We start from the raw sequence: 21,350 nt of genomic DNA, 5'->3' as shown, positions 1-21,350 counted from the left end.
CAGATGATGCAGGCTGTCCTCAGCTCAAGTGTCCATAGTGACTTAGGGCCGGTTTATTCTCATTACATTATTGTGATTTAGCAGACGAGTGTGACTTACATAGGTTACAGTTCTAACATGTTATCTATTTATACAGCTGGATATTTACTGAGGCAATTGTGGGTTAAGTACCCTGCCCAAGAGCCCTAGCTGGGAATCAAACCAGCAACCTTCTGGTTATGACCCATGCTCCTTACCACTACACCACCACTATTACGCTTTATTAATAGAGGTGTGTGTGCATGCATGCTGGCATGGTGGGAGTGTGGTTGTGGGGTGTGTGTATGTGTGTGTGTGTGTGTGTGTGTGTGTGTGTGAATGAGGTGTGTGTGAATGAAGTCTGTGTGTGTGTGTGTGTGTGTGTGTGTGTGTGTGTGTGTGTGTGTGTGTGTGTGTGTGAGTGTGAGTGTGAGTGTGTGTGTGTGTGTGTGAGTGTGTGTGTGAGTATGTGTGTGTGTGTGTGTGTGTGTGTGTGTGAGTGTGAGTGTGTGTGTGTGTGTGTGTGTGACAGCGTCTGACCTGCACGCGGGCCTCGGTGAGTTTGGTCCTCTGGGCGAGCTCCTCGCGGGTGTAGATGTCGGGGTAGTGCGTCCTCTCGAAGGCCTTCTCCAGCTCCTCCAGCTGCTCCGCGGTGAAGGTGGTGCGGCTGCGCCTCTGCTTCCTCTTCAGCGGCAGGTCCGGCTCCGACTCCACCTCCGAGCCCTCATCCGTGCGGCTACCTGTGGGTCAGAGCTCTGTGATTGGGCCGTCTGAGTCATCCACAGTCCATGAACGCTCCACCCAGGGAGCCATCTCCTTCTGCCATTACTGAAACTTTCAGGAAACGTTTGTCCACTCGTTGGATTATTAAGGGATGAAAATATCCCCACCTGCTTTGGTAAATATTATGATCTCTTGACACAACCCTGCACTGAGCTGCACTGATCACACTTTCTGTGACTCAGTCAGAGCAGTGAAAAAGCACAGGTTTAAAGGCTCAAATGGGGTAACAGCAACACAGCAAAGCCATTAAAACACCTTCTGATGTCCCTGAGACGCAATGTTGCCCACGCCTGTTTCCATGGTAATGAAAAGGAAAGGAGAAAGGAAAAGAGAGAGGGAAAAAGAGGAAGACGAAGGGAGAGAGATGGAGAGAGAGAGAGAGAGAGAAGGAGGTGGAGGATGTGGGAAGAGGATTCAAACGTTGTATCTTCCTGTATCTTTCACTGCTGGCAAGCAGGAGACAGCTGATATCATTTTAATTTGTTCTTATTTATATGTGAGAGCACAATCCCAGCCACACAGCCCCCAGAGCAGGTTTTGCAGGGGGGGTTGGGGGTAATCTGTGCACAGCACCTTGCTGATCTGTGTGGCACTGTTCTTTGACAATGGCCCTGGGCACAGAAACAGGCGTGCCAGCCACTAAATATTTGCACTATAATACTGTAGTGTATCCATTAAATCCCCTGCACTGTATTTCAAAACAGACTTTCAAATAATGACAACCGATTTTCCTCTGGGTTGTTCTTCACACAGCCAGTCGCATTACAGATAACAGCACTTCATCTGTAGTATTTTTTGTGACACATGTAACCCATCCTCCTCATGTGCACACACACACACACACAAACAGGCAGACACTACACACAAGGTGCAAGGATGCACAGCGCAGAAATACAAACAGCTCAGGAACACACACATAGTGCTAAAAATACACATCTGTTTCATGCATTTCCTTTGCAGCCCAGAATAAACACACTGTATGAAAGCAGCTCTGAGCGTCACAGTGCGGTCACAGCCGAATCTCTTTACCATCACAGAAAACACTGCTTTTACATCATGTCAATGTTTCTCATGTCTGTAACCTACTGTCATGCAGACATCTCCTGTCACAAAAGTCTAAAACTACTTTTAATCCAAACATGACCACCAAACCACAGTTCACCTGAGCCAGTTTGGTTTTGATTGGCATTATTTTTGCATTTTGTGCCCATATTAAAAATTCAGTCAGTCAGGGAATTAGCCATGGCTGAACTTTTATCTTGCACTCAGAGCTATTCATATGTAACTAGTGTAATTTGATCAGTGTTCAAACCCAAAAAGTCTGCAAACCAGAGTGAATGTGTGTGTGTGTGTGTGTGTGTGTGTGTGTGTGTGTGTGTGTGTGTGTGCGCACGCGTGTGCTCGAGTGTGTGTGTGTGTGTGTGTGTGTGTGTGTGTTTGTATATGAGTGACTGAATGTGTGTGTGTGTGTTTGTGTGTGTGTATGAGACTGAGGTGTGTGTGAATGAAGTGTGTGTGTGTGCGTGTGTGTGCATTTGTATATGAATGAGTGAATGTGTGTGTGTTTGTATATGTGTGTCTGTGTGCGTGTGTGTGTGTGTGTGACTGAGGTGTGTGTGAATGAAGTGTATGTGTGTGTCTGTGTGTATGTGTGTGTGTGTGCGTGTGTGTGTGTTTGTATATGAGTGAGTGCATGCGTGTGTGTGTGTGTTTGTATGTGTGTGTATGTGTGTGTCTGCGTGTGCGTGTGTGTGTGTGTGAGTGTGTGTGTGTGACTGAGGTGTGTGTGAATGAAGTGTGTGTGTGTGTGTGTATCTGTGTGTGTGTGTTTGTATATGTGTGTCTGTGTGCGTGTGTGTGTGTGTGTGTGTGTGTGTGTGTGTGACTGAGGTGTGTGTGAATGAAGTGTGTGTGACTGAGGTGTGTGTGAATGAAGTGTATGTGTGTGTCTGTGTGCTGGTGTGTGTGTGTGTGTGTGTGTGTGTTTGTATATGTGTGTGTGTGTGTGTGTGTGTGTGTGTGTGTGTGTGACTGAGGTGTGTGTGAATGAAGTGTATGTGTGTGTGTGTGTGTGTGTGTGTGTGTGTGTGTGACTGAGGTGTGTGTGTGAATGAAGTGTATGTGTGTGTGTGTGTGTGTGTGTGTGTGACTGAGGTGTGTGTGAATGAAGTGTATGTGTGTGTGTGTGTGTGTGTGTGACTGAGGTGTGTGTGAATGAAGTGTATGTGTGTGTGTGTGTGTGTGTGTGTGTGTGTGTGACTGAGGTGTGTGTGAATGAAGTGTATGTGTGTGTGTGTGTGTCTGTGTGCTGGTGTGCAATAGCACTGCTTGGACAATAGGCCCTCCCCACAGCCCCTGGAGAACAGGGACAATGGCAGTTCCTCCAGAGCAGCTACGTGTGCAGGCCGGCTGCAGTTTAATTAAACAGGGAATTATGGGATTATGTGGAGACCACATAAAGACCTCTGGAGCCCACTCTGAACAGCCCTCAGCAGATTACACGTGTCTGCAGGACATGCGTGTGCATGCATTACAGCGGCTCTTTTTCCTCCGCTCACAATAAAGACTGATCCTGCAACACTGCGCTAACCAGCTCTCCCACTGCAATACGCCCGCATGCACTTACACACAGACCGACACGTACACACACAGAGCACATCGATCTCTCTACAGCTCGGCTTTTATGGTTTGTCTCTCCATGGGTAGAGTGAGGAGGGAGGTAGGGTGCCAGACACCTCTAACAGCACAATGACAGTTTCACCGAGCGATTGTCCTCGCTGTAATCCATGCTGTGGTGATCCACTCTCCACACCAAATCACCAGGCTGAAGAGAGACAAGACTCTGCCCTGAAACAACCCAGTGAGAGGCAAGGCTCTGCGTTACCCCAAACCTGTGAGAGTCAAGACTCTGCGTTACCCCAAACCTGTGAGAGTCAAGACTCTGCGTTACCCCAAACCTGTGAGAGTCAAGGCTCTGCGTTACCCCAAACCTGTGAGAGTCAAGACTCTGCGTTACCCCAAACCTGTGAGAGTCAAGACTCTGCGTTAACACAAACCTGTGAGAGCCAAGACTCTGCATTAACACAAACCTGTGAGAGGCAAGACTCTGCGTTAACACAAACCTGCAAGAGCCAAGACTCTGTGTTAAAATTAATACAACTTTGACAGAGACAAGACTACATTAACACAGCCATGGCAGAGATTATGTTGTTTATGTCATCTTTATGTTGTTTATGTATGTCTTTTCAATATGTTTTTCATTGTATGTGACCTTGTAATTACTCCTTTGTCAGCCGCTGACAACAAAAAAGTTCATTATGCAAACATCCCATAATGTGCGTGGTATGAGTGCAATCTGATTGGCTATCTCTGACATCCATCTGCCTCACTGTAATCTCTCTGGCCAGAGGCCTGGATATAAACATCTCCTGTCCTGCAGGCTGTTTGGAGATCTGAACTTCAGATATTGCTGAAGATAGAAGAGAAATATCACTCTGATTGAGGGCACAATTTGCATGTTTACAGAACAGCGCGTTATCACTGATGTAAGTATCTCCCTTTGTAGTGTGAGAGCTGGTCAAACATAAAGAACTAGCAAGTAGGTCAGAACACTACTATTGTAGGATTTTCAAAAATGTAACCACCTGAATATATCGGGCGGTTTTCACAGGTGTTTGGCCTGCATGATCTGTCTGTCAATTTTTACACATTTTCAGTTCCAAACCACAATTTTATCATGTTAACTGCCTCTCAGTGTAAGCAAATAAAAACAAACATTCCTATCATACAAACAAAAGTGTCCTATTATTTACACTTTCATTTGGATGACTAATAACCCACTTATATATAACAGCAAATCGACAGAGTCAAAATGGTACATACATAAATGGAAAATGACAATCAGTGCTTAAAAGAGCCATCCTCGGATACGCACAAGCTCTGACACAGGCTTACCACCAATCATGACCTAATATTAACAACCGGTTTGAATCACAGACATGCACAGCCCCACAGCACAGCATTAACTCCTTGTACCTGACCAAAGAATAAAGGCTAGAAATCACCGGATGATTTTAGATGAATCACAGATGATTTTAGCCCAGATAATAGTTGTTACAAATCTGAGGTAAAAAAAACAGCTGTTACGACCCCGTCTAGGGTGAGGTGCAACATAAAATAAAAATGTGTGGACACCCGGTTTCTTGTCTAGAGGAAAGTTATAACACAGAACCGAGCAGCACAGGAAAAGGTTACTCACAAAAGGCGAGCGTGTCTGTGAATGTGAAGCGTGTCTGTGAAAGCAGACAGTGTGTTTAGACGAGTGTAATAATCTTGCCTGAGAGAGTGAAGTGCATCTGTAAGAGCAGTGTTTCTGAGAGTGTGTGTCTAGGGGAGTGCGGTATGTGTGTCTGTGAGAAGCAAAAGTAAAGTGTATCTGTGAGAGTGAAGTGTATCTGTGAGAGTAAAGTGTATCTGTGAGAGTGAAGTGTATCTGTGAGAGTATGATGTATCTGTGAGAGTAAAGTGTATCTGTGAGAGGGAAATGTGTCTGTGAAAATGTAGTGTATCTGTGAGAGTAAGGTGTATCTGTGAGAGTAAAGTGTATCTGTGAGAGGGAAATGTGTCTGTGAAAATGTAGTGTATCTGTGAGAGTGAGGTGTATCTGTGAGAGTAAAGTGTATCTGTGAGAGTAAAGTGTATCTGTGAGAGGGAAATGTGTCTGTGAGAGTAAGGTGTATCTGTGAGAGGGAAATGTGTCTGTGAAAATGTAGTGTGTCTGTGAGAGGGAAATGTGTCTGTGAAAATGTAGTGTGTCTGTGAGAGTGAATTGTGTCTGTGAGATCGCATTGTGTCTGTGAGAGCGCATTGTGTCTGTGAGAGTAAAGTGTATCTGTGAGAGTGCATTGTGTCTGTGAGAGGGAAATGTGTCTGTGAGAGCGCATTGTGTCTGTGAGAGCATGATGTGGCTCAGGGCCCCTCAGCTCTTTCAGGACGGATGAGCCTCACACCCCTGGGGAGCATTAGGGTCTGAAATGCATTCTTCCAGCCCTGAGAGTCTCTGTGGGACAGCAAAAAAAACACTGACCCTCTGCACCAAAACACCAGCACCAGGGGCTGCCTCTGTAAGAACTACAACACGTCCACTGAATCAGAACACGCCTGCAGCAATCAGTGAGGTCACAGCCATGATTTCACACTGTGTTCCCACACCAGAACCAAGCAGCACAGGAAACCTCCTCTGGGTCTGGAGGATTTGTCTGTGAGGAAAACAAAAGTCAGAAGCAAAACTAAAGCAAAATGAGAAGCAAACATCACCTTTGTGTTTGGCTTACTCTCCAAAAAAGCCAGCCACAACACAGCACTCACCAGAGGCCTTTTACTTTCCAGATGAGATATCTTGAGCACCACGAAAAAAAACAGCACTTATAAAGCCAGACCCTCAGCTGGGACATCTAATGAGGCGTCTATTGCACAATCACAGAAACGACAGAGAGGTGAGTGAAGGCCTTTAGGATCCCATCCACAACACAGAGAGTGCTTATCATCCCATGGCCCGGCACAGAATTACTGCAGAGGGAGAGCTAAATGCCTCTTCACAAAATAAATTGTTTTTCTTGTCTAGACAGTTGCCCACTCAAGGCTGTCAGCTAGCGGGAACATCAGTTTAGCCCTTCTCTCATCTCCTTCTCTGTAATGGTTGTGCTCCTCTGTAATAAGAGAGAGGATTTTTTCCATGCTCGGCTCTTTCTGTGGGCTTCCATTCATCTCAATGACCTGGAAATCCTCCAGGATCAAACCGCTGACAGAGCCCTCCATGGCAGACACATCACTGCGCAAAAAGGCCATGAATGCGGAACCTGGGGCCTGAGCTAACTAACCAATCAGAGGACGGGCACAGTAATGGGTTCTCTGTGACTTCATTATAAGGGAAAGGCTGTGGCAAATAACCAACATCAGAGAAAAGAGCAAGGAGGGAACTGAGAAGTGGATACTTGGAGGAAAAAAGCTTTTGAGTCTGATTAGAAAGCCCTCAGATTTGAAGGAGGTTCTCTTAGCTTTACAAGCAGGCCATCACTAATGTTGATACCTGCTTAGGTTGGGAGGAGATGGGGAGAATTTGGGGGGCCAGGGGTGGGCAGGAGGGGGGTTGGGGGTGTTGCTCCACTGCACCCTGTCCAAAATCTTCCCTCCAGAGGAAACTTCTCTTTAGAAGGATTAAAAGTGGGTCATTGAGGGTCAAAAATCAATACAGAAGCCACCCGACCTCCCACACTCCATGAGTGAGGTTGAAAGTGTTTCAGCGTTTCCACACCAAAGACATTTTCCCGGGGTTTAGCGAAGTCACAGGAGTGTACCCATGACTGTTTCATACCACACCTGAAGGCAGCTGAGATGCCATTGTTTATCAATGTAGACAAGTGTGCGCTGGGATGTTTCCTGGCTGCTTTGGTATGTGCCATCAAGGAGGATAACACAGAAAAAATACATCCCCATTCCTGATGTGCATCTCATTCAAGTGTTACAGCTTAGAGCATCGGCCCAGTACTGCTCTTAAAACTGAACACCTGGTCACATCTGGTCTTAAACAATTGGAGAGTGAATAATTCTGGAGCATATAAATTCAACCTCTGTGTTTCTGATCATACATTTTTCATCACAATTGGTCATCTGACATGACACTACATAAAAATGACTATAAATAAACAGTAATTATCCTACTGCTGTGCATCCTCTAGATAATGGCTAGCATTGCCAGTGGGGCGCGGGGCGCGAGGCGCGGGCTATTGTGTCCTCCTCGATCACTGTGCAGGACGGTGTTGGCAGGGTGCATTTTCTGTTCAAAGGCATCAGTTTGTAGCAGGCAATGCACAGATCCTCTGATCCGTATTTCATCTGGATAGGTTTGTGCACAACAACATCGATACTGACGTATCCAGGTCATAGAAAGATTAGAGCCACGGCTGATACCCATGAACAGATTGTTAATGGTGTATTGTCATGTAAATTGCACACACATCAATACTGGATAAAATACCAAGATACTTCTGCATACTATTTGTGGTGAGACAGGCAAAGTTTTTCATGCACTGCTCATTTTCAGAGTGACGCAGTGATGTGGCTGCTTTAGGTGCCAGGGTTTTGCCAGCGTATTGGATTTAGGATGCAACTGTCCATGTACTCTTGTTCCAAAACAGAAGTTCGAAAGACTTGAAACGTCATGAATACATCTCTCTCCTTAGCAATGATGACTGCAACAAGAAATAACATGGGTCACATAATCTAGCAGCAGTCTTGATTTAACATTCAAAAACTTAAATACAAACTCCTTGAACTTGACTCCATGAACTGACTTTGGTAAAGTCAGAAGACAGAAATATTCTCTGCATTGCAGGGGAAAAGTGTTCATTTCCAGCAAAGATGAGTGCAGCGCATAACAGATCAGTAAGACCTGAGAATTACAGCAGGGCCTCTTCTGTAGGGTTTGGGACACACACACATACACATACATACACACGCACCCTCATTTTCTCTTTTTGACACTCTGATGTCCAGCTTGACCGCATCACTTCTGAAGGCATCCATTCAGAAACCTTCATGCTTTTGCTTTTTGAGGCACAATAGCTGCTGCTCTATAAACTGTCTGCCCAGTTGCCCAAAAGGCTTTAGTTCTTATTGTTTTCAGCCCCTTAATAAACTTTCTTGAGGAGTTCATCAGACTGCCAGCAGAGTGAGTCTGAGGACAGAGAATAACAGAAGCTCCTCTTTTTCGCCTCACTCTTTGTTCCTGACAATAGGGGGAGGCCCTGTTGGCCATATAAAGGCATGCTGGGCCTCCAATCAAAGAACAAAACGCTTAAAAAAAGAAAAGGAACACAATTGAATTTTCTCTTATTGCAGAAAAAAAAACAAAGGCAAAGAAGATTATTTTAGACCTTGAGCCTAGATTCATATATGGTCATCTCCCCATCAGTCATGGTGATTTGCCTTTAAACCAAGCAACACTAAGATCTCACTGGCTGCTGAAGTTTGGAAACACTTTCCTTTTTGATTTATTCTTTGAACAATATTTTTTAATTAAATTATATATATTAAATATGGTAACAGCCAATACACAGTGCCAACAGACATATTTGTGATTATTGTATGTATTCAATTATATAGGAACTTTCCTCATCTGGGCAAGATTTTCTTTATCAAATATTCTAGAAATCCACTTGGAACAGGATTGTTTAATGGATAAAATTAGTTACTATGCATGAAAGAGAGGGAGAGAGAGAGAGAGAGATTTTGCATCATGTATTGTTCCTTGTAAATATGTTATTTTATATATTGTTTGTTATTTTACATAATATCAACACAATATAAATTGTCACACAAATAAGGGATTTCTAATATGAATGACAGAGGGAGCAAGCGAGTAAGACGGGGGGGGGGGGGGGAGCAGCGAGTAAGAAGCCTCTGTCAAAAACGTGTTTCTGTATCTCCAGTGCCTTGCACATATGCGCTGCAATACCTGTCTGTAAGTTACTCAGGATAAAACTATATGAAAAACTTTAAAATGAAAATAGTAAGACGTTTTCTATGTGGCTTTTGCTCTTTATATTGCACGTGATGTTGCTTGCTTGAGTCATTTAGGCTACGGTGCGTTTCTCACATAACTGTACTGCAGACATGGTTGGGTCGGGAGTCTTGCAGAAAGTAGCTCACAAAGCAGTGTAGTATTTTCTCATTTTTGAGAAATTAAAGACTAGTCGTCACCCATTAGATAGGCAATTCAAATGATATAAACACAGTTCATAACATAATTTCTCATGTTGGCAGTAAGCCAGTAATCTGCTCTTGTATGTTTTGAATAGTCTGGATATTTTTATCAAAACTTTACAAGATGTCTTCGTGAATTAATTTCGCACCTAATTAAAACAGACCGTCGCATGGCCGGTGCTGACCCTCTCGTGTTGCACGGGGAACTGAGCCCTGTTACCGCTCCTCTGGACAGGGTGCTGATCCCAAACTACGCCTGATATTTACGAGTTCCGCTTTCACACGTTTGCACATTAATGACAGGCTCCTCGTGCTCCTACTATTAGAACCAAATCAATAAAACAAACCAACAGATCAAATTATGGCGACAACAACAACAATACATAATATTAATAATAATAATAACAACAATGGAACATAACTCATACTAAGCACACAATGCGGGGTTCAAGAAAGTGACATTTTTACTTCTGTTTTCAAAACCATACAACAAAATTTAAAGTGTTTGTGAAATACCTATTGTGCATTTATTTTACACGCACGTTTGAGGCTCCAGTCCAAGAGCGTATGGCAGCAGTGACCTTGTCCTGCTCATGTCTGTATTGTGAAATTGTTATTCTCTTTTTCTGGGTAATCGCTGTCCCGATGGGTCGCCAGAACAGAGAAAGATTATTGGCATCCGTCGGCAAAAATGAAAACGGGATGAGACGCGCTCCTGGGCACATGAGCGCGGGGGCCTCTAACTGTTCCTGCATCAGACTCTCAGAGTTACCTCCCTTTCCCGCTTTACTCGCCGGGGTTAAAGTGGCGAGGCGATTAGTGTTATTAGATTTATGTCCGTTCCAAGGAGCTCATAACGTTTGCTGTAATAATTAAACCGTGAGCCTGATGTTCAATGTTAACTCTACTAAGTTCGAGATGAACTCAGAACAGAGCAGAAGTCAAGTGTTTGATCCGGTGGCATCTACTGTTAAACCTTCTGGGGAGTTTTTCTGAGCTTCTAACAGGGGCAATTCCATAAAGGCAAATGGGTCTGCCATATATTTTAATTGAATGTCACTGTGTCTTTATGGACAAACAATTGTTATATTTCAATCTGATGGTGAACCACCAACAGAAGCTCAAGTGCGACCATGCCTTGGAGCTCCACACCCCAGACGGAAGTGAGGTGGAGACCCCGATGTAAAATCGGGAGGCCAGTCCTTCCTTCTTTAATTTGTGTCAGTGTGGGCCTTTGCTTTGTCATTCATTCGCGTATAAGGAAAATCAAAGGGCGCCCACACGTCTGACACATTTAGCTCGAATGCTAAATACATTCTGTTACAATTATAAATAAAGAAACCAGTCAAGCCAGAAGGTTAAATTATATGTGCATCTTTGAAACAGCTTGTCAAAATATATTCCACAATATATTTGGAAATGATGTTTCCAAATTTGTTTGTGGAATACAGTCGAAACGTTTGGTCGCGGAACTGTGAATAATCTTTGAAGTGATCGCTGTTTTATTTTGGGATGTAACTCCACGTTGAATAGACGATTTAACGACTGGCTATTATATCGGCGTGGCCAAGAGAAGAAACAGCCCAAGAGCCGTATGACTATAAGTTTCCAGTTTCCTCATTTTTCCTCCTTTTTCCATTTTACAAACTCTGAAACGCATCACAATCTGTTAAATGGCGATACCAGTCCCACCCCAAGGTCACGGGTCGCGCAGGTCTCTCTGCGGGCGAGGTTTACACTGACATCGTACACGTGCTCTGCGCTATAGACGACCCACCTAATATGCACATCTGCGCAAAAAATCTTAAAAATGCTTTTTATTGCATTTTTATGAGATTAAGCACCAAGAAACAGACACTTTCTTTGAGAATATATTACCCTTTATCTTTTCCTTTCAAAACAGTTTTTACTGCACCAGCTGAGACTAGCCGATGGATAGCCTTCTAAGAGTTTTGTCTGTTCAGTAGCCTACTTATCTTCTTTCTGTTCCATAAGGATAATATTTTCAAGTCCTCCATCCTTCTTAGACAGCATTGTGGGTTATCCAGTCCTAGGTTTGTCAATTTAAGATGATATTTCGATATTTCTGTTTGATTAGACGATTTAATCATGGAAACTATTCACACCTGCATTATGCAGTAATGTAGTTCTGTATTGATCTGTTTATCCATATAAGATAAAATATACGTCCACCCATCGTAACCTCAGAATATATCAAATATATTTGCATGGCAGTGTAAAAATCATATATCAACGTAAATGTGGAATTCTCTTGAAATCAGCATTCATGACATCAAGCAATAGAACGAATGTCTGCTCTGTGAAATGCGCGTCTGATCGCCAGAGCTCCGCGAAGTGGAGACTGCTGATTGCACCATGCGTTCCACTCATGTCTAAGCTGTATACAGGTTGTCACTTAGCTTACGTTTTTAAAAACGTTTTTTTTACCTTCTTAAAAACTGAATTTTGTTTGACCAAACCATTTAAATCAGTTTTTGTCGGTTTTTAATGACTTCAAAATGTCATTATGCCATTGTTTTTTAAATTAAAAAATTAACATTAATAATGATAGTTATTATTATTATTATTATTATTATTATTATTATTATTATTATGATATGTTGTTGTGGTGGTTCACATTATCGTTTTACCATTTCACTATACTCCTGAGATATCTGTTCTTTTTGAAATCCTCGCTTGTAAACTCCATTGAGATAAGGGTGGAGGCGCGAGAGGGAGGGCGTTAATCCCGTTTTAATGCGGTGATGCGCAGCACAGTAGCCGAGCTGTTATCTCGCCCCCACATTTGGGTCTCCCTCAATTTCAGACCCGCCAAATAACTGTGAGAGTGTGCAGATGGGGAAACTCTCGATGCCTGAGGTAAAAAAAAATATGGTATTAATAGCTAAATAACTTCCCCATACTTCCACTAAATATCTGTAGCTGGTGCAGATGGGCTCATTTGAAGTGGTCTCGCGCCTCAACCTCTATCCTGCTCTTTCAGTAAGGCTTATTCTGGACTCTAGAATAGACATTTTACATGAGGGTGGAGTGCATGTGTGTGCGCGCGCGCGTGTGTGTGTGCATGTGTGTGTGTGTGTGTGAGAGAGAGAGAGAGGGGGGGGGGGGGGGCGGGTGTGTAGAATTACTTTTAGGCGTTTCTTTTTCGATTCGGTCTTTGGCCGGTAAGGTCCTCTTCCTCAACTTTCTGTAACCCCTTTTCGATTTGAATGTTTCTTTATAAAGGGGATAAAAGTGACATAAAGAGTTTTGACAGCGGGACAGGTTCATTCAGATTATTTACTTTCACTGAAAAATTGTCAAGTACTCTGTATTCTTCATTAGGCCATTTAAAACCTCATTCGTTGTTTTATCATTGGAAAATTGACATGAGCTTTCGTTTATTTAGACAATTTTACCTCTTACAAGGGCACAGTGACATGACATTTGATGACTCATGTTTGTTACGAAGATTTTATCTGGGCTACTTATATCAAAACTATTCCTGGGCTCTCCCTCGAATTCGCAATGACCGAGCTCGAAACCTCGCAAGCGCAAATCCCGCCTGGCCTGTTTTATTAGATAGAGAACTTAAAGTAATCCGTCGATTTTCTCAAGTGTCAGTCGCCTCCCTCACTTCAGCACGTATTTACAGAAGCCAGCTTGTTGGTTTAATGATAGCTGATGGCTCTGGATAAATAAACGAGTATCCTCTTCCAGGAATCACTGATGCTAAAAACTCCCACGGCGTCTCTATCTCCCGCACCACCTCTGATTGCTCTCAACAGGAAATGTGTCACAAAATACGGTTAACAACAGTTATAATTCCTCCATTCTGTGATTAGAAGTTAAGGTGTTCTGACTGTTTCACGGATCCTTATATAAAAAGAAAACGTCGAAATGAGAATTTTGGGCGTCTTCCAATGCGTTAATAAATAGGTCTTATTAATAGTAAATGGCTGAAAGAGTTTAGCAATTAAGCGCAGTTCCGCTATTTTGACTCGTCTAACTGTAATTATCATTTACTTAAAGGAAATAATAAATAACAACCAAACAAGAAGTTATTTGAATGCTTTTAACCCCGCCAAATAACCCCCATGCACCCCATGTATTGTACAGGAAGCATAACCCATTGGTCGCCTTCTTATGCTCTAAAAAACATTTTTTACATTCAGTCATTTATGTGGCTTCCGTCGCTTCAATTTCCAGTTTGCATGTCAGAGCCGCAAATGCAACACCAAAAATAAACAGATACCGAGCACATAAATAAAACCTTAAGAACTGTAAATGGGAAAAAAAAACTAAAATCACACGAATCTGTGCCCAAGGCTAGCCGGAGAGAGCCGTTTGCGAGCCGTTTACAGATGAAAGTGAAAAGAAATAAAAGGCAGAATTTAATCCGCCTTAAAACCTTCAACATCAGGTTTGTGCGGGAGAGTCGGGGAGGGAGGGCGGCCGGGGGATAAAGGCGTTCCTCACCGCGAGCGAGAGCGATTACACCCAGCTCCAACACAGCCGCCCATTCAACGCACTCCGGTTCATTACCAAACTAATAAGTCTTAACATTATTAAATCCCAGCCGGATGGCACAATGAAACGGGCGAAAGACGAATCTTTTTAAGAATTAAAAAAGAGGCCGTGTATGCCGATTTTAACATGTTGCTATTAAAGTCAATTCTGTACGCCAAATTATACGGAAAGTTTGAAAATCGGCGTTTAGACGTAGCATTAGATATATACGTATACACACTGTGAACCGTTAGGCTACATATAAAGTGGAGTTTTGTGTGTAATATGTAAGAATAAGAAAGTCGGAATGGTTTTTGATTTGATATCACAGTCAGCTTTCACTTGATGTAAAGACGAGGATGTGGAAGTGATGCTAAACTTATTTCGAGCACAGCTGAATGGTTTGTGTTATAGCCTGCATATCCTTCGCTGTCCTCAATTGGACATGCGAGGTGATCCATCCTGGCGTCATAGAACGGGACTTCATAATAAATTTGTCTTTGGGTGAATATAAAAAACGAATTCTAAACAACATTTGGAATGTAAACGTGTATAAACTGAAAATTGATTACAGAAGCCTCAACATAATATGGTTTGTTACAGCTGGAAAGGACAGAAAGATACCAGTAAGACAATCTGCATTTTGAAGTTCAAGGAGAACAATCTCAGCGCAAAACTTCAGCCTATATTGTTGCACAAACAAAACGTAACACAAGACTGTATAAAATCAGCAAAAGTCGTTCACTTTCATAATTCATCTAAAATCGGCCAGCTTGCATTTTAAGCGTCTTTGAACAATCAGCAACATATATAAGGGATTCCATCCTTTCTAAACGGACCTGATATTAAGCAACACGGTGTGCAGCTAAATACAGTTTATGAACTCAATAGAGCGATTTCAAAATAAGAACAAGCCATTTCAAAACAAGAAAGGAACGTTTTGCGCCTCACGACGCTCACTTTATTTCAACAGACGATTCCATGATATTACAAAACTATCTACCAGCGGGGCGTATTGAATAATTCATCTCCCTTTATTTCCGCTCTTGGCCTTTTGTCAAGACGTTTTTCTCCCTCTCTGTGCGGGTCTTGAATGTGAATGGACAGGCCCTGCTCTCTGGGATTGGCCTTTGTACCCCGGAATCTTTACTTTTTAAAAGTGTCAATGGAGTAGACGCTTTTTGTGACTGAAGTTCATCTTCAAGGTTGAGAGAAAGGCCGGGTCGTTTCAGAAAAAGGCTTATGCGAACGGTTATTTTTAACCCTCCGGTCTGCACAAATGTTTGATCAGCTCATTTGGTAACCTTTGTCGCTTTTAGAAAGCTGTTTGCATAAAGGCTGAGAAGCACTGTTTCCTCAATGAAAGACATGAATAAAACTGGTCAGAGTGAAAGATAGTTCGAATAAATATAAACAAACACATTCGTGTGTTAAAAATATAGAAAATGTTAACTTTCCTGTCATCTATCAGTTTTACATTACTTAGGTAAATCTTAAGTAAATCTGTTCACTGATATATTAGTTTAAAATAAGATGTATAAATTCTTATTTTAAATACATTAAACGCAGTATTATTTGCAGAACTCATATGACATGTCATAGTTAAACGGAGAGGGAAAGTATCTGAGATCAGTGCAGACAGTTGCGTCGTTAAAGGGAAAGGGTACAGTTCCCTCCGGCATCTGGTTGTCATGTATTTACATTGATTAGTGAATTGGTCAGCTGTCAGCCACTGTTTCTAAGGGACCGTTAGAGCGATAGAGGAGTTTGTTGTACAAATTAATTTACTCGCCCCAAATACCTTCCGTCAAGGCTAATAAATAATTAAGTAGGCCTAAGTGCCAACTAAAGACTAAATGACACGAACAATAAGCAGATTTGCGAAAGGGGCACATCTGAGTTGAGTCATATTTCTTCCTTCCTATAATAACACTACGAATTAAAAAGATGTCCATATGTTTTATCTTAGAAATGACACAGTACAGAGAGTTATAATTCGGTCATAGTATTAAAAACGTATAGCGGTTACAAGATAGTAGTAGTAGTAGTAGTAAATAAATAAATACATAAATTAATTAATTAATTAATTAATATTAATAATAATAATAATAATAATACATTTGCCTTAAAAATACACCGTTGTAACTAAACGGAACCATGAAATCGAGATTCGAGAAAGACCCCTTTACTCACCTTTATCAGCCAGAATGCCGTCGATGCTGTGCTTCGCTTTCTTTTCTCCGTCTTCATCCTTCTTGTCACAGTCGTCTTCCTCATCTTTCCTGCCGAACCGGGCCCTCAGAACCCGGCTGATAGAACTGACTGGTGGACACAGACAGTCATGACATTTCACACCTGCGCGTGCCAAACTCCATTAAAGAGCAATTTTAAAATCAGTTTCAACGTCAACAAATGCAAGGCAAAATTGTATTACTGATTATCGTTATGTCTCATTCTTGTTTTGCTATTTCAATTGACAATCTAAATTTATGCAACCTGAATGGTGGAAAAGCTATTCAAATAACCCAGTGCATTCAGAAGCAAAACTCCATCTGATGGAAATGTTCTTGCAAATTGCGAACTAATGGCGCGCTGTCGTCGGGTTACGAGCCGCCCGCTAAACTAGATTTGCTTGTCTATGCGGTCGCGTAAGAGAAATAGATTTGCTTACCGGAGGACGCCTCACCTGATGGAACCGTGGCCCGGTCACACACGCCGTCTTTCAGGAGCTTGTCCCGGATCTCCCAGCTGAACATGCCGGGGTTCTCTCGCTTGTACTCCTCAATCCGCTTCTCCACTTCAGGTGTTGCTACTTGCTTTGGAGTTGAATTTACGCAGAAAAAAAAATCCACAGACACAGAGACAGGGGGGGGGGACTCTTAACTTTGAACTTCATTTAAGTGGGAAGAATGCTGGATCTCCGTGATTATTATAAACTGACATTTTTTATTCATGAGAATCATTTCTTTAATGATTCCAAGGCTTTGGTGGCGGCGCTACCCCTGCGCGTGGCACGCGCGCAGAAGCACCCTGCGTGTTAGTCCCTGTTGCCAAAATCCAATTCAATATTACGAGATTATCTTATAACTGATGCTGTTTTAAAATGATGAGGCGATGCTTTAGTATTGTGTATCAAGCATATGATTCAGATAAAATGGTAATTCTACACCATTACTGTATTACATTATTTCTGTGTAATTATAATTGAGATTCGCCACGGGAAATTTGTTCCTTTTTGTCAAAACTCTAATGCTCCGTTTTGAAATCTGCTATGAAAACACACTCATGGCTAAATGTCTATAGACATAATATAAATGCATTAAAATGTGTTTGAGTATGCAGACACATTTATTAACTATTACATTTACCTTTCGCTTGCAGTGGTGCAAATCGATCTAATACAGATATTACGACAAATACGACAAGTGGAGCGATAATATACAACTATAGCGCACTCCGCTGAAAGAAAATCCATTAGTCCGTGACGATTTGATTCTTGTAAGTTATTGATTATTAAAAGTGGAGATCCAAATGAAAGAATAAACTTGACTTCATGGTTTTAAACAACGTTTTCCTCCTAATTATTTGATAATTGTCCTTGGCAAAATTTTTCACACATGAAACACAATGCATTTAAAAACATTAAATATTTGTACAAACCTTTTTTTGTTAAATACAATAAAAATTACCTGACTCACTTTTGAATGTCGGCATTCCAATTGCTAGTGCTGTCAATGTCCTTAACCAGATGAAACCATAAAATAGGTACAATATTTTGAATTGTGTCCTTGATAATTGTCGCTGTGGTTCCTTGCTAAATGAGTTTTCAACAGCGTCAGTGTTTTTAATTATTATGCGGTTGATTTTATGGCCTATTTTTTATAAGCAGAGTGCAATTATTATTATTATTATTATTATTATTATACACGCCTATGTAGGTGTTATTGCCAACACCTTTCCGCCACGTGCTGTGGGGAAAAATAACCTCACGCACCGAGCCTGGTGGTTAAGTAATGATATTTTGATTATTACATAAATTTTTCATTTCACATCCCAAACTAGTTTGCACTCACCCTGGGTTTGCTTCCCCCGATCGCCCCGGGACGGATAGAGCCGGTCTCCTGATAGCGGCAGAGGATTTTGGACACGCAGCCGTGGGAAACTCGAAGCTGTCGCGAGATGACGCAGGGTCGGATGCCGTGATGCGCCATTTCCACAATCTTGTGTCGAATATGATTTGGCAGCGGCCGACCATTGATGAACACTCCTCCCAGCTGATTCACGCGCCCTTGGCCCAGTGGGGTTGATACTGTACCAGAATAAAACACGGTTTGGTTCAAACACTAAAAACCTATGCTGAAAACTGAAGGAAGCTATATCAACATATATTTAGGTTTATTTTATTTTATCCGCTTGGTATAAGCGCATCACGAATACAAGAAGTAAAGAGGAGTTTCAGATAAAAGTACCTATCTTTGGAAATGGTATAAGAATGTACCATAATTATGTTTTTAATAACACCTCAGATTATTTAAATATTATTTAAATGAATGTATCTTAAAGCGTTACATGGACATGCTGGGTCTGTTTGGTAGCGTAGCGATTTTTTAGGTTTTGGATATCTGTATGTCATAAATTGTGTGGTGGTAAGGTATGTACATTACTCATCGACCATGAAACATTTCAAGATATTGAAGGGACGTGCTGATTTTTCAACCTCAATAAATACTAATATTTAATTATAAGTCAGCAGTCCTTGCCCTCAAACTATAATTGGCCTTTATTTACAACGTTGTCATGATTTTTGTAACAATCAAAGTTCATTCACCATTAATTCTACTACTACTACTACTACTACTACTACTACTAATAATAATAATAATAATAATAATAATAATAAATGTAATAATGTAAATAATGTAAATGAGATGTCCAGGCCTGTGCAAGTACAGATTTATATTCTCAGAACGGTAAAGGCCGCAGGATGACATTTTCAGTTGAGATTAAGAATATTATTTCTGACATGGAGATTTCCACAGCACAGACACCGTGTTTTATCCTGGGAGCCCACAGAACTCATTTACAGTCAGCGGCGAGAGCTTCTCGCAGGACATATTTTCAGAGACAGCACTTAAGTGGCCAATTCTGCATTCAAGAGGCATTAAAGGTTTCAGTAGTTTCCATCTTCATTATTTCTAGTCATGCTGTACAAATATTGGCGTGATTCTTTGAGCCGTGTCTTTTCTGTGTTTTATTTTCGCCCACATCGCCAGGACACTTGAGTAAATCCCGAGGCCCGCAGCGCGCATTGGCTGCATTTTTTCTTGGAGCCACTTGAGCACGAACGCTCTGGTCGGAGGGAGAAAACGATTGATACATGCAAATATCAATGCCCCTTTGTGTATCTGTGCTAGATTATTTTTATATAGTACCCTACATCATTTCTCACCGCATATTCCAAACACTTGGACTTACAAAAAAGCCAAGGCTGCACAGCCACAACTTATTCAATATATTCGCAAACTCTGACCAGTTCTGAGCCGCTTCGTTTTATAAATCTGTCTCTTAACGACAGTAGCAATCCTAGATGTGCGTGGAAATAAAAAGTGCAGTCTTGCCTGTTTCATGAAGAGAGCTATTACATAATGAAAACATCAAACAAATACTGCGCTTTAAATTAAAGTGTGGAATAACCACGCGTCTCAGATGCCTGTGTCTTCCTTTAGAACACAAGCACTCTTGACATTTTTAAAGATCACGTACCTTCCAAAGGAAAACCCGTGCGAGGATAGTTCTGGCCTGGCGCCGGTCGCATCATTCGCGGTACTGTTCCTGGTAAAGTAGCCATAGCAGCTACTCTGTCACACATCAAGCAGAGACGAAACCAACTTCCTAATCGCGGAAATAAGTCCAGACTTGGTGATGACACGGCTTTCGGGAATAATGTTGCGATGTCCTCTGTCAACAAGAAAAAAATAAAATAATAATCTCGTAAATCCGAACAGACTACCTGGTATATGAGAGACCCCCAAAATCTAGAAAAAGCAAAATCGTCCTTATTCTTAGTGAGCAGCAGACGTAAAATAAGAGCACAGAACGCAAGTTACAGGACCGGAGTGTTTAAGGAGAGGAGGCACACAGCATTAACGCGGAGACGTGGACAAAGGTCATTTAATTCTTAGTCGTGTTTCATTTAAATGCCTTGTAGTAGTTGATGATGCAGTCTGCTTGGATGTTGGGAGTAGTTTTAGAGGACAACTTTGGCACACGATGCAGCGTGGGGGTGTTCTCGCGCGCCGATAGGCTCCGCTGCCTTTCTTTTATTCATGAGGCGGAGAAGGGGCATATCCACCGTCCTGTCAACCAATCGCATGACTTAAAGTGGGACGCAAACACATTCCGCTCGTTTCAATTCACTGCACCACCAACCTGGGTCTGAGTACAAAACCGAAGTGAGGAAAAACAACGGAATGAACTGTTCGGCAAATCAGTGATTAATCAATTACTCACGTGCGACCTATTAGTCGACCAAAGATAAAAAAATATATATATTATTAATTTTGACATGGTTGGGCAACTAACAGTTACTTCAATGCAAGAAGAAATAAAATAAAATCCATTCTAATAAAATTTCGAAAATCCACTGACTTAGCTGTAAGTCTAGCTATCTCAAAAGATCCCTAGGTGTGTTTGTACCTTCACTCATTAATCTTCGAGCTCTTCCATCATATTTAAAGATATAAGTCTGTGCGCAACATGATTATTGTGCTGTCTGTAGAATACGGTTCCCCATCTACAGATATTAATTTCTAACTTCTAATAATACCAGTTATGGACCCCTCATGCGTTTCACGTGTAAGAATTTTACGGATCTAGACGAGGAGATTTTAGTTATTTTATTTGCATGTCTTGGGCTCATTCGATTTTATACCTAAAAATATCAATCTGAGCGTCTTTATGTTCATGTGCCGAATCGGCGCATCGCGCGGGTATGAGTCTGCGGAGAGCGTTCGGTCCTCCGGCCTTGCGGTTGGTGCACTTTGACGAGCACTTTGGAGTAAGGTTTACTGACACGACATTACACATTCATGCATCGCACACATCGATCACAAATGTTTTGTAAGTCATGCAAGTAACACTTGTCTGAATTCGAAAGTTCAAAGACAGCTCCGAGAGTGTCTGTTTGGATTAGGAAAGTACACGTTGGAGATTCGAGGAGACCTAAACTGCAAATTACAGTTAATTTAAGTATTGCATCACTTAAAAAGTCATTTTAT

The 21,350-nt window shown here is 41.8% G+C and overlaps 1 protein-coding gene across 3 annotated transcripts in view; it reads right to left on the bottom strand.

The window, feature by feature from the left end:
* pax7a (paired box 7a) overlaps window positions 1–20,278 on the bottom strand; it is a 39,500-nt gene extending 19,222 nt beyond the window's left edge. The window contains exons 1-5 of one of the 3 annotated variants that reach the window (XM_036531603.1): window positions 19,837–20,278; window positions 18,147–18,382; window positions 16,745–16,889; window positions 16,267–16,395; window positions 559–758 (exon numbers count right to left, since the gene is read on the bottom strand). In XM_036531603.1, coding sequence (XP_036387496.1) covers window positions 559–758; window positions 16,267–16,395; window positions 16,745–16,889; window positions 18,147–18,382; window positions 19,837–19,942 — 816 coding nt within the window. In that variant the 5' untranslated portion in view covers window positions 19,943–20,278. Of the gene's footprint in view, window positions 1–558; window positions 759–16,258; window positions 16,396–16,744; window positions 16,890–18,146; window positions 18,383–19,836 lie in introns of those variants that run through there. The other 2 variants (XM_036531604.1, XM_036531605.1) reach the window with 2 other exon arrangements.
* Window positions 20,279–21,350: the final 1,072 nt, after the last annotated feature.

This window comes from Megalops cyprinoides, chromosome 6, assembly GCF_013368585.1.
Source record: "Megalops cyprinoides isolate fMegCyp1 chromosome 6, fMegCyp1.pri, whole genome shotgun sequence".
NCBI lineage: Eukaryota > Metazoa > Chordata > Actinopteri > Elopiformes > Megalopidae > Megalops > Megalops cyprinoides.
This window is presented reverse-complemented; position numbering and strand designations above follow the sequence as displayed.